This window comes from Hippoglossus stenolepis, chromosome 4, assembly GCF_022539355.2.
Source record: "Hippoglossus stenolepis isolate QCI-W04-F060 chromosome 4, HSTE1.2, whole genome shotgun sequence".
Classification (NCBI taxonomy): Eukaryota; Metazoa; Chordata; class Actinopteri; order Pleuronectiformes; family Pleuronectidae; genus Hippoglossus; species Hippoglossus stenolepis.
This window is the reverse complement of record NC_061486.1, coordinates 5,528,122-5,539,027: the sequence shown is the minus strand read 5'-3', so window position 1 is coordinate 5,539,027 and position 10,906 is coordinate 5,528,122. Positions and strand designations below refer to the sequence as shown.

Sequence of the window (10,906 nt, the reverse complement as noted above, 5' to 3'; positions counted from 1 at the left end):
GCCACACTATTTCAAATTATAACATCACAACAATATTTATATTCGGTCACAACACAAAGAAAGACACATGGCTCATTTGTAAGCTTTTAATTACATGACGTTAATTTTTTTTTTCTGTTAAAAAAAGGGGGACATATAAATACTTTTCTTTGACAAATCCTTCTCCTCCTACTTCCTGAAAATTCAAATCCAAAAATCTGTTCAGAGTCCGTCTCCACTTGGATGTAACTTATTATCCTTTTTTTTTTTCACCCGTCGGTGTGAGAAACAGAGCAGCTGTCCCCCCCCCCTTGCCAGTTTGATTCCCGGAGCAGCGTACGACATCGCTGGGGATGAAAAAATGTCAACACGTGTCAAAAGTGTTTAGAGTCAGTTTGATCTTGTCACAGACCAGTTTGAGTCTTTGACAAATAGAGCAAAAAAAAACAATGAACACCTTTTCTAGAGCGGTTCTGGTTCCGGCAGTAACTTTCCCATTTCAGAAAAATCCGTATTTAAAAGGAGGTTTAAGTCTGGAAATGAATTGGGATCATAAAACATTTCATTCTGACCAAAATAAAATGATTGAAAACCAAAAAAGGTACAAGGATGCACTGGGTAAACAAACTACACATCCCAGTAACCATTGCCCTTTTGCATTTACATTTTAATGGCGGAAGTTTGCTCAACCAATCGGGGACGTTGCTATTACACCTGGGGATTGTGGGTTGTGAAGTATTTCTTCATGATATTACAAATAAAACATGTTATCTTTTAAAAAGCTGTTAATATCATACTCACTTGAGGTTTTATACAGGAGCATATAATGTTATTGCCACAGGGATAGGGGCCCATAGCCTGTGGTAAGTCTCCACTGGATGGTTTCAATACTATGGCTCATAATCAGACTGTATTCAGAAAATGAAATGGGATTTTTTTTTTACTTCTGGGACCAGAACCGTTGAGTTCTATTGGTCAACTGTGGAAACTGGAGCAGCAGCAGCAGCAGCCGCAGCAGCAGCAGCAGGATTGGCTTGTTTGGATTTCCTGAGTAGAGAGGCACGGTTCGATCAGAGGATCCTTTCGTAGAAGAGGAGGTAGGCTTGGCAACTCTGGACTTTACTCTCGCTCACAGGCTGAACGCTTGTGTCGCTGACATAGAACCAGGATCCTTTGGCTGGCTCCGCATCTCCTGCTGTGAAGCCACTGGTTAGTGAACAGATATGTAAAATATTACAAGCAAATTGTTTGTCTGTTTGTTGTCATGCCTACCATCTAATGCATGTCCGTTGGATGTGGATTTAGGGCCCTCGGGTCGTACTTTCACGTAGCCCGTGTAATGCCCGGACCTCATGGTTCCACTGTGCTCTACGATACCGTATAAACTATACAGGATCTGAGACTCTCCTTCCGTCACGTTCTGTGTGGAGACAACTCTTTGTTAGCGCTCTGAAACAAAACAACGATACAATTATTTGTGAATAATAAAAGCCATTAATTGGAATATTTACCTTGCATTTCACCACACAGAAAGAAGCTAAATCCAGTATTAGGGGGAATGGGACGTGTCGGTTCACCTTACTAATACTGTGTCCACTCTATAGGAAAACAAAAGTGGGTCAAATTTGCACAAATACGTGATTCAGTACCTTACAAAAGACTAAATTAAACTATAACAACAAGTGAATCCAAGCTGTAAAAATGCAAAATGTTTCTTCACCCGTCTCACCTGTTTAAATCTCTTCATGTGAAGGGTAAGTACTGGTGGGGGAGAAGAGATCAGCATTTGCTTCAAGGCGTCGGTGTAGACATTATTCTTGGATCCTTAACAAGGCACAAACAAAGAAAACACACTTTTATTCATCTTGAAATGAAAAAGTGAGAAAAAGAAGCAGCAACACAATTTGAAGAAGTGGATTTGTGACACTGTACTGCCCCACATCCACAGATGTACAGTTCATGAGTTTGCACAATATCAAGGAGATAAAAGCATCAACAACACGTCAAAAATGTTCATGAGAGAAATTCCACACACCTGCAGCTTTGTCTTTGCTCCCCCGCTGTTTGGTGCAGGTGACGCACAACAGGCTGTTGTTCTCCGTGAGGGTTTCCACCTCTGTGAACTGGAACAGGCACGACTCCACCGAACAGTCCATCTTCTCGGGGGACGTTCTGGAAGCCAGCGTGTGGAAGGCCAGCTCCGGGTCCTGGTTCACAACAGTGTACTCTCTACCGTCCTCTGGCTCATCTTCTACCTCCATGCTTTGATCGGCAGCATCCGAGTCCTGAACGAAGGCCTCATCCAGAGTGACTTTCTCCATTTCACTCACCAGCTGTGTATCTTCCTCTGCCTCCGGCGCCACGTCAGATGTGTTGCCGTCATCCAAGACGCCGTCCTTTGAGTCCTGGTTCTTCGATAAGACTGTAAACCGGTTACTGACGGATGAGGTAGCGGATGAGTCGGTTTCGGAATCCTCGCCCTCCTCTTCTTTTTCTTCTTTCTCAGCCTGGACTGTGTCCTGGTCCTGTGCACCCACGTCAGCGGCAGGGATTTGTGCAGTGTCTCCTTCAGTCAGAGGGGCTGCTTCTCCTTCTCCTTCTTCCTTATGGGTCTCAGTGGCAACAGTTTCCCCTTCATCTGCACCTGGAGAAGGATCCATCTGGTCGCCCTCTGAACAGCTCGGAGATGTGAGATGATCCAAAGTGACTCTGTCCTCAAACTTCTGCTGCCTCTTCTGCTGCTGTAATCAAAGACAAGGCTGGTTAGTTCATTCTGCACGATGTTTCCACACTCATCCATCGAGTGAAGGCCAGATCCATTCGTGCAGAGTCACTGACGTACCTTAGCTTGCTTCTTTGCCTGCTTCTTGGCCTTCTTCTGCTGGTACTTGCTAGCACCCCCGCTGGTAACGTCATTGTCATCGTCTCCGTTGGTCAGAGCAGGGCTGATTCTCTCATCCGGGCTCGACTCACTGGTCTTTTGAAAGGCTTTTTTCAGGCTCTTCTTTTTATATGCCTGTAGGATGTATTCATAATGAGCCACGTGCATTTAACTTGCATATAATGTGAAAAAAAACAACAACAATACACCGACTATTAAGGGTCTTACCTCGTCCAAAATGGGAAGAGAAAGATCCAAAAACATTTCTGTCACTACAGAAACCTGCGAGTGCAAAGAAGTGGCTGTTAAGCTTCATACTGACACAACACTGACCAGTTATCTTAAAAGGTTTGTCATCAGTACATACCGTTTTACACTGCTGACACATTATGGTGCTGGTCAATTCCCCACCGAAAACGTGGTCGACAAGATTTTGTGGAAACCCATTTTTCTCGTACTCTGAAATCAGAACGCCACATTTAATTATTAATCTAACCAAGACATACTATGGGAGGATGCGCATGTTTATTTGAAATGCCAGTGACTTACCTTTAACTAGGGTTTTCAGCTGCTCTTCACCTGTGCTTTTCTTCGTTTGTTTCAAAGCCTCCACGATCCCTGTGCTGACTCTCTGCAGAGACAAACACAACGTTTAAATGTAAAGTATAACAACGGACCATTTGATATAACATTTTCACAGAATATCAACAATTCTAAGCCTCTTTACACTGATAAATCCTCCACTTGTGAAAATCACACAAACTATCCGGGGGGGAGCTAAATCTTTAACATCTTTAAATGAGAAATATAAATCTGGCAACATATCTTCGCATCATAAATAATTAAATGTCTTAAATTTGTGATTAAGTTTGATTAAATTGCTGCCAATGAGCTAGAATAATATATGTATTTTCATTGCCGTACTGTTCCACTGTCAAATCAACACACTTCCATCTAACAAATAGCCACATGGACAAGTATAGAGTATTTTAAATGTATATCCTTTGTGATATATGCTCTAAACTGAATGTATAAACTGTACTTTATGCTCCTCAGCACGCATCCCGTCCAGAAGGTAGCGCAGCAGCTCCTGGCTGTCTTGCTGCTGAAACCCTCTGAATCTGGGAGCCCTGCAGGAAAGAGACGAGATGATGAATGACACCTGATGCAGCGATGACAGGAAGAAGCACAATCTCACAACCGAGTTCCACTTCAATCTGTCGTCACGCTCACCTTTTACAAACTTGAGTGAACAGCTCCTGCGGTGTCACCACACCCTTCTTGGATTCCTGGATCTCATTAAGTAGTCCACACATAGCCAGAGTCAGGGATCCTGGCTGAGCCAACTGCACCGTGACCGGCTCCTGCAATCAGAATAAAAACAAGCCTTAAATGAACAAAAGCTTTACATTAGGAAAGATACATCTACTGTTTTAACATTTAAAAACAAACATTTGAAGGATAACAGCAACACACCAGTTCTGAGGAGGCACCAGGTTTAATGTCCAGACTCATTTTCTCTTCTGCCACGTTGTTGAGTGTCTGTCTTAAGAGCAGTGTTTGAGAGAGACTCTGCAAACGACAATGACAGAAGTTAATAATGACTCCAGAGTTTACAACTTCTCTCACTTTAAAGCAATGTTGGCAGCCGAGTTCTACCTGAATGACAGCGTTAAAGAAGCAGGTATTTCCCAGGTTGCTCAGGCCCTTGACTGAAACACCACCTTTGTCTTCAGTTGGGCTGGACTTTTTCACAACACTCTCTTTCTTGGTGTTTTTCTTTTGTTGCTGCTTGTTTTCTTTGTTCTCTGCGTCCTCACTTTCCATCACTGTCACAGTGTCGGTCTGCGGCTGCACTTCAAGCACCATCAAGACCTCTTCCTCTTTCACTCCTTAATAACAAGACGTGACAAAGTGGACATTTTCATAAAAAACATCAAGAGTGATGATACACTTCTCACTATTACTCACTTTTCTGTGGTCTCTTTATGGGTTCTGCAGAACTTTGCTTTTGTAGGCTGGTCACCAGCTGAGACAGATGCCCAGTTCTGGAGTACTGCACCTCGTCGTCACATATATAACACCTGCAGGGTTGACAACACATGAAAAAAGGAGCATGTACGTTTCACTTCAAACACAATGTCCACTGGTTTCAGGAAGTAAATCAGATAACTGCACTTCGTGGACCATTGATCGTGTTGCAGATTAAATAAGATTTAAATCCAAACACACATAATGAAAATACGATTGTTTGTCATTATGGTTTGTTTATTAATTTGTGGGGGAAAATTGCATCTAATTTTGAAGTTGAAATATTTTGTTTTCTGAATAATTACATGTTATGGATGAATAATTATATATAATTCAGTCCTTTTCTGTGGCAAATGTTTCTATCATTTGATTGTAGGCCAATTAAATTACAAATTTAATTGACCGCACAGTTTAAAAAGACACACACTTCCAGGCCATGAAGGTCAAGGAACTCTCTGTAGATCTCTGCGGAAAATAATGATATTTATAGTATATAACTATTTACAAAGCTTTGAGTGCTCTCAGGATTATTGGTACTATGGAAGAAGTTTGGAAACACCAGCTCTCTTCTGAGAGTTGGCAGTCGAGCCAAACCGAGTGACCTGGTGAGAACTGCCTTTGTCAGGGAGGTGACAAAGAACCAGTCAATCTCACAGAGCTTCAGAACTTCTCTGGAGAAGGTCTACTTGTATTTTGCCAGATTGCTCAACACCCAGGTAATACAATCCCTGCTGAGAAGCATGGTGATGGCAGCATCATGCCATGGAGGGCATCTTTAGTGGTAGGGACAGGGGAGACAAACACTGAGAGGTCCTTGAAGAAAACCTGCTCCAGAGTTCACCTGTAACATTTTACTGATCCAAAGCAAGTCTCTGACTGTCCTGTGTGACCCCCATGAATCACAGCATCACACTCACCACACACTCCAGTTGTCCATGCTGACCACCAGGCAATGGGGTTCTGACCGCGGCGTCTCATAGTGTTTGATGGCGTGCTGGTTCTCAGAGTGGCGCCCGCAGCCCTGGCAGAGAAGAGGATCATGGTAGTTTAGGTAGACAAAGAAGGTAAAACATCTGAAGAGTGAACAGGTTGAATAAACTCACTCTGTGGCCGCATTTCAGACACATCCACACGGCTGCTGTTTCACTCTCCTCCTCGGGCTCCTGGTTGGTGTCTGTGTTCTCTTTGTTTTCTTCGTGCTTACAATCCTGGCAACTGGTCCAGTCCGAGCTGCCTGTCAGTTTCTTGAGGAGAGTTTGGTCTGTTCCTTTCTTGATGTGCCTGCAGTTTGGACCTGAACACAACAGTAAAAAACAACACAACAGGATGAGAGAGAAAGTTCAGCCTGGGCCCTGTTACATGTTGTCTGAACACCAGGAGGATGGAGGTGTATTCACCCGTCAGGTCGATCTCCTCATCCTCTCTGGGGCTTTTGTCCTTCGCCCGTTTCTTTCCCATTTTTCACCTTCAATAAAAAAGAAAAATCACAACCACACACATCAGTCACAGGAGCTAATGCTAGCTTCGGCTAACCACACTGTAAATCTGCTTTAGCACCAGTTTCTGTTTCCCAGTAAACAACAAAGATATTAAAACCATTGAACCCCCCCAGTGACCAACATCACGGTCCAGTCAACTCACTGTCACAGCCGGAGCCGCTAAACCTCCACGATCCCCGGTTCCGGTTAACTTTGCGACGATGGATTCTCTTCCGACGCGAACATAACTTCGACTCGGTTCGTCGATTAAAGCGATTTAATGCGAGGGAACTAAACCTGCAGCGTTTTTTTACAGTGACACCAAAAAAAAAAAATCTCCTTCCACTGATTCCCCGGCAGAGAAATCACCAGCTGACACATGCAGACAACGGAAGCGGGACGGTGCCACCGTTTTTACCGCTCGGGTACGCGGCGTTTCCTGTGTGCGTCGTGTTTGGAAGGGTCCGAGTGGAAACAAGTTATACCATTTACTAGCTTAGTGTAACGTGGACGGAGCAGAACAGCTGTGAAGTTTAAATCTGGTTGATTTGTAAACACAGCTAATTTAAATATCTTCCATCGTCTTCTCACACGTGACAACACCATCGACAGTGAGGTAAATGTGAGGCGACTTCAAAAACCTGTCTTTTGTTAGCATTTATTGTTTTATGTTAGCATTTATTGATTTGTTTACTAGAATGTATTAGTTTGTTTGCTAGCATTTACTAGTGTGTTAGCATCTATTAGTCTGTTTGCATGCTTTGATTTGGTTGCTAGCATTTATTAGTTTATTTGCATACTTTGATTTGTTTGCTAGCATTTATTAGTTTGTTTGTATGCATTAGTTTGTTTGCTACTATTTATTAGTTTGTTTGTCAGCATTAGTTTGGTTGCTAGCATTTATTATTTTGTTTGCATGCATTTATTAGTTTGTTTGCATGCATTAGTTTGTTTACTAGCATTTATTAGTTTGTTTGCATGCTTTGTTTTGTTCACTTGAGAACAACATCCCTAACTGTGGGCAGAAAACGTGTTTGATTGCTTTTATTTCTAACTGTGTTGTAGCAGTGGAGGTCGTCTCTGCAGCTCGCCTCCATCAACATGCCCTACGTGGAGTGGGCTGAGGCTCAGCTCGCAGAGATCGAGCTGCTGACCAGCATGTTCCCCACCGTGGAGGAGCTGGAGCTCACAGACCAGCTGGCGGTGGCTGAGCTCAGGGACTTTGTGGAGGGGTCGTCCTCAGCACACAGCCCCCCTCGTCCCCACAGACCCCAGTTTCTCATCAAACAGAGGCTGGACACCACAAACACGGGCACGGTAACGTAACCAGACTGTCAGGGTATGTCACGGTGATTCATCTCTGACCTGAAATATAATCATTTTCTTCTTGCTCCATTCAGACGGACGTCATTCTGTCCTGTGCTTATCCATCTGAATATCCCAGTGTGTTACCAGAGATAACAGTCCGGTAAGAAGACATCATCCATTGTTCTTCACACATTCAAAACAATCATTTGAATGACTAATCTGCTGAGGTCGCAATAATTATCTATATTGCACATACAATTTTAAAGCTGAATCTTGCAAAACAGCTACATAAGATGTTTTAATGAAATAAGATCAAATGTGATAATCCTGAACCTTAATAGATCCCCAGGGGCAGTATTCAGGTATTACAGCAGCCCAAGTAAAGAATAAATAGAGATAAAACTAATAGAATAAAAATGGAAAATAAGAACAATTAACACAAAAGTAATGACACAGACAAATGACACAAATTACAATTGTGTACAAAAATGAAGGTTGTCAATACATCTGTAGTGATGTGCTTAAGCTAGTTGAATGTGTACATGCTGAGAGAAAGATTTACATGTAGTCAATCCAAGTCCACTATGGCAAAGGAAGAGTAGTAGAAGTCTGGATAAAAATCATATGTGCACTGGAAAAATCAAATTCAGTGCAAGAGAATGAATGAAAGAAAGAAAGAAAGAACCTAAGGAAACAGAAGAATGTGTCAACTGTTTTGAAATGTCAAGTTAGTTCCAGCAATTCACAGTGTGAGAAAACACAAGCACGCACGTTTTCATTTTGCTGTTCTGTCTGAGAAAGCGCCGCATCTTTCACCTGGTTTCTTTCTAATTTGACTAATAGATATTTTAAAGTTTAAATCGACAATCACGTGTCCTCCTCGGCTCCCCCCGCAGTGTAAAGTCCCCCAGGGGTCGAAATGCAGCTGAAAAAAATGGGTCAACATTACCTTTGTTCTTGAATCCCTACTTGGGCGTGCTATCAAATTTTGAATTGACGATATCCTGTTTAGAACATACAAGGCACTGCATGTTCTTGCCCTCCAGATACATGATCACCTCATTCTACTTCCAGCTCCTCCGAACCTCAAATCTCAAGTTTTTATTTTGAAGGATTTAAATCTCTCAGAATAGAATAAACAGTGTTGTTTATGCATTTAAATATGCAAATTATTTCTTAACTCTGTGTTTAAAAAAATGTGTTGTATAAATAAATCTCTACTTGCTCACAAAAAGAAGTCAAGGACAACTGTGCCATTGTTGTAGGTTAATGTGGACATGAAATGATTTAAAATGACATAGATGAGCAACAACCTACGCAGAGGAAAGTGATTATAGGTCATTTTCTGCTTTTACAGCCTTATTGGAAGTAAAGAAAGCTGCCGTATGTGCCACAAATTTGCCTCACATGTTTTAGAAAAAAAACCCATTGAAAAGCTGCTAAAGGATATATCAACCTCTATCAATGACAATAGTAGCCTTGGAGGATAAATCACAGGATCGTCTGCTGTCCGCTTTAATCAGGCGGCCCATAACTGAGACAAACAACCCCATCACGTTGTCACAATAAAAATGAGTGAACTCGTGGTCTTGAGAAGAAATGTTGGAGCGAGCAGATGATGCATGTATCACAATGCAAAATACTGCCGCAGCAGTAAAAGAAAACTATCACTTGTAATTTGCTTTAAGAAAATATATCACTTAGAATAGTCATTTATTTTGATTAGAAAGCATAAGATTATTTTGTGTTGTTTTGTACTACAGATGTTATCTTCCTCCATTAGAGTTTTTCGGTCTCGAGGATAGAATTTTGTCTGAATTCTTGATTTGTGCTGTAGGTGTGCTGGTCTCAGTAGGGCCCAGCAGACGCAGCTCCACACAGCGCTCAATGCGCACCTCATGGAAAACTGCCTGGGGGAAGTGTGTGTGCTCTCTGCGGTGGACTGGGTGAAAGACAACCTGCAGCTCTTCATAAGCAAGAGTTTAACAGCAGCACCGGCCCCGAAGAAAGAGCCGTCTCCCCGGGCGGAGGAAGTGTTCACCCGACTGTGGATCTACAGCCACCACATCTACAACAAGACAAAGAGGAAGAACATCCTGGAGTGGTCCAAGGAGCTCGGCCTGTCGGGGTTCAGCATGCCCGGGAAGCCTGGAGTCGTGTGTGTGGAAGGGCTTCAGTCGACCTGCGAGGAGTTCTGGTCCAGGTACCTTCACTGAGGTTATTTTTAGCAGCTGATGTCGCAGCCAGAAGCTTTGCTGAGGTGTGAGGTCTATAATTTTTCTAATCTTTTTTCCCCCTTCATTTTAGAGTGAAGGTTCTGACATGGAAGAAGATCATGATTCGACATAGGGAGGATATTCCCCTTGATCGTCAGTGCAAGGACAGCAGGACTGTGGAAAGTGTGGAATCCTTGCGCAAATTCACAGGCTTTGAAGAGGCCATGTTTGAACCCCATGGGAACAGAGGGAATCACATGGACCTTGGGCAACTCTACCAGTTCTTAAACGAGAAAGGCTGTTGTGACGTCTTTCAGATGTATTTTGGCATTGAAGGGAGGTAGGGGTCAAACTTGGAGCCTTGCATTTGCAAGTGGTCGTTTAGTTTTATGTGTGTTACGTGCTCACAAATGGATCGTGAGCCCGTGGTCACATGTGCCTGATAAACTGAAATAAACGAACCACCTTTTTTATGGAAAGTTGCTCAGCTGTTCCACCGGGGACCTCATTGGAATAAAAGACAGAAACAACATTTCTGCAATCCTGAGACACACAGCTCTTGCTCTTTGCAGCTAATAGGCATATTTTTCAAAAAGACGTATTAAAAAGATGTTTACCTGAGCATTTTCTCAAGGACCTCATTTCAATTTGCAATTTTAATACTCCTATGTGCCACAGATCACATCTTGCCCTAGGTGTTTCTCCCCTCAAATGGCACCACTGTGTATTGCTACCAGGCTATTATAGGATTTTCAGGTCTGATACCGCATTAATAATTGGACAACATAGTCAACAATAAGCTGGGTATCTGTTTATGAAATCTGTTGATTTTCTTTCTTCTTATGAATTATAGATAAAACAACCGCGGAAAGACCTTCTCCAATTTTCTTGGAATGATTATCTGATGAATTGTGCAGAGTTGTGGATTACACTCAAGCAATTAAAAAATCTGGGTATTGAACATGACTCATATTGATAAACCCTTAAGACTGAAATAAAAAAAAAAATCCATA

At 42.5% G+C, this 10,906-nt stretch overlaps 2 protein-coding genes across 4 annotated transcripts; one reads left to right on the top strand and one right to left on the bottom strand.

The window, feature by feature from the left end:
• Positions 1–72: 72 nt before the first annotated feature.
• Positions 73–6,815, bottom strand: usp16 (ubiquitin specific peptidase 16). 2 transcript variants are annotated; one of them, XM_035154729.2, is made up of 18 exons: positions 6,533–6,815; positions 6,289–6,356; positions 5,995–6,185; positions 5,809–5,912; positions 4,832–4,944; positions 4,520–4,752; positions 4,337–4,432; positions 4,094–4,224; positions 3,903–3,990; positions 3,410–3,491; positions 3,228–3,319; positions 3,089–3,142; positions 2,822–2,995; positions 2,015–2,717; positions 1,709–1,803; positions 1,491–1,577; positions 1,252–1,399; positions 73–1,174 (listed from the first exon to the last, which is right to left on the bottom strand). In XM_035154729.2, exons 2-18 carry the CDS (start codon positions 6,347–6,349, stop codon positions 1,050–1,052), a joined length of 2,577 nt encoding a protein of 858 aa, XP_035010620.2. In that variant the 5' UTR covers positions 6,350–6,356; positions 6,533–6,815; the 3' UTR covers positions 73–1,049. The 2 variants fall into 2 exon arrangements, with proteins under 2 accessions (XP_035010620.2, XP_035010619.2); XM_035154728.2 differs by having other exon boundaries at positions 2,015–2,720; positions 6,533–6,814.
• A 5-nt stretch (positions 6,816–6,820) lies between these two features.
• rwdd2b (RWD domain containing 2B) lies at positions 6,821–10,906 on the top strand. 2 transcript variants are annotated; one of them, XM_035154731.2, is made up of 5 exons: positions 6,821–6,985; positions 7,438–7,686; positions 7,770–7,837; positions 9,515–9,880; positions 9,985–10,906. In XM_035154731.2, the coding sequence occupies exons 2-5, from the start codon at positions 7,471–7,473 to the stop codon at positions 10,235–10,237; spliced, it is 903 nt and encodes a 300-aa protein (XP_035010622.1). In that variant the 5' UTR covers positions 6,821–6,985; positions 7,438–7,470; the 3' UTR covers positions 10,238–10,906. The 2 variants fall into 2 exon arrangements, with proteins under 2 accessions (XP_035010622.1, XP_035010621.1); XM_035154730.2 differs by having other exon boundaries at positions 6,823–6,985; positions 7,435–7,686.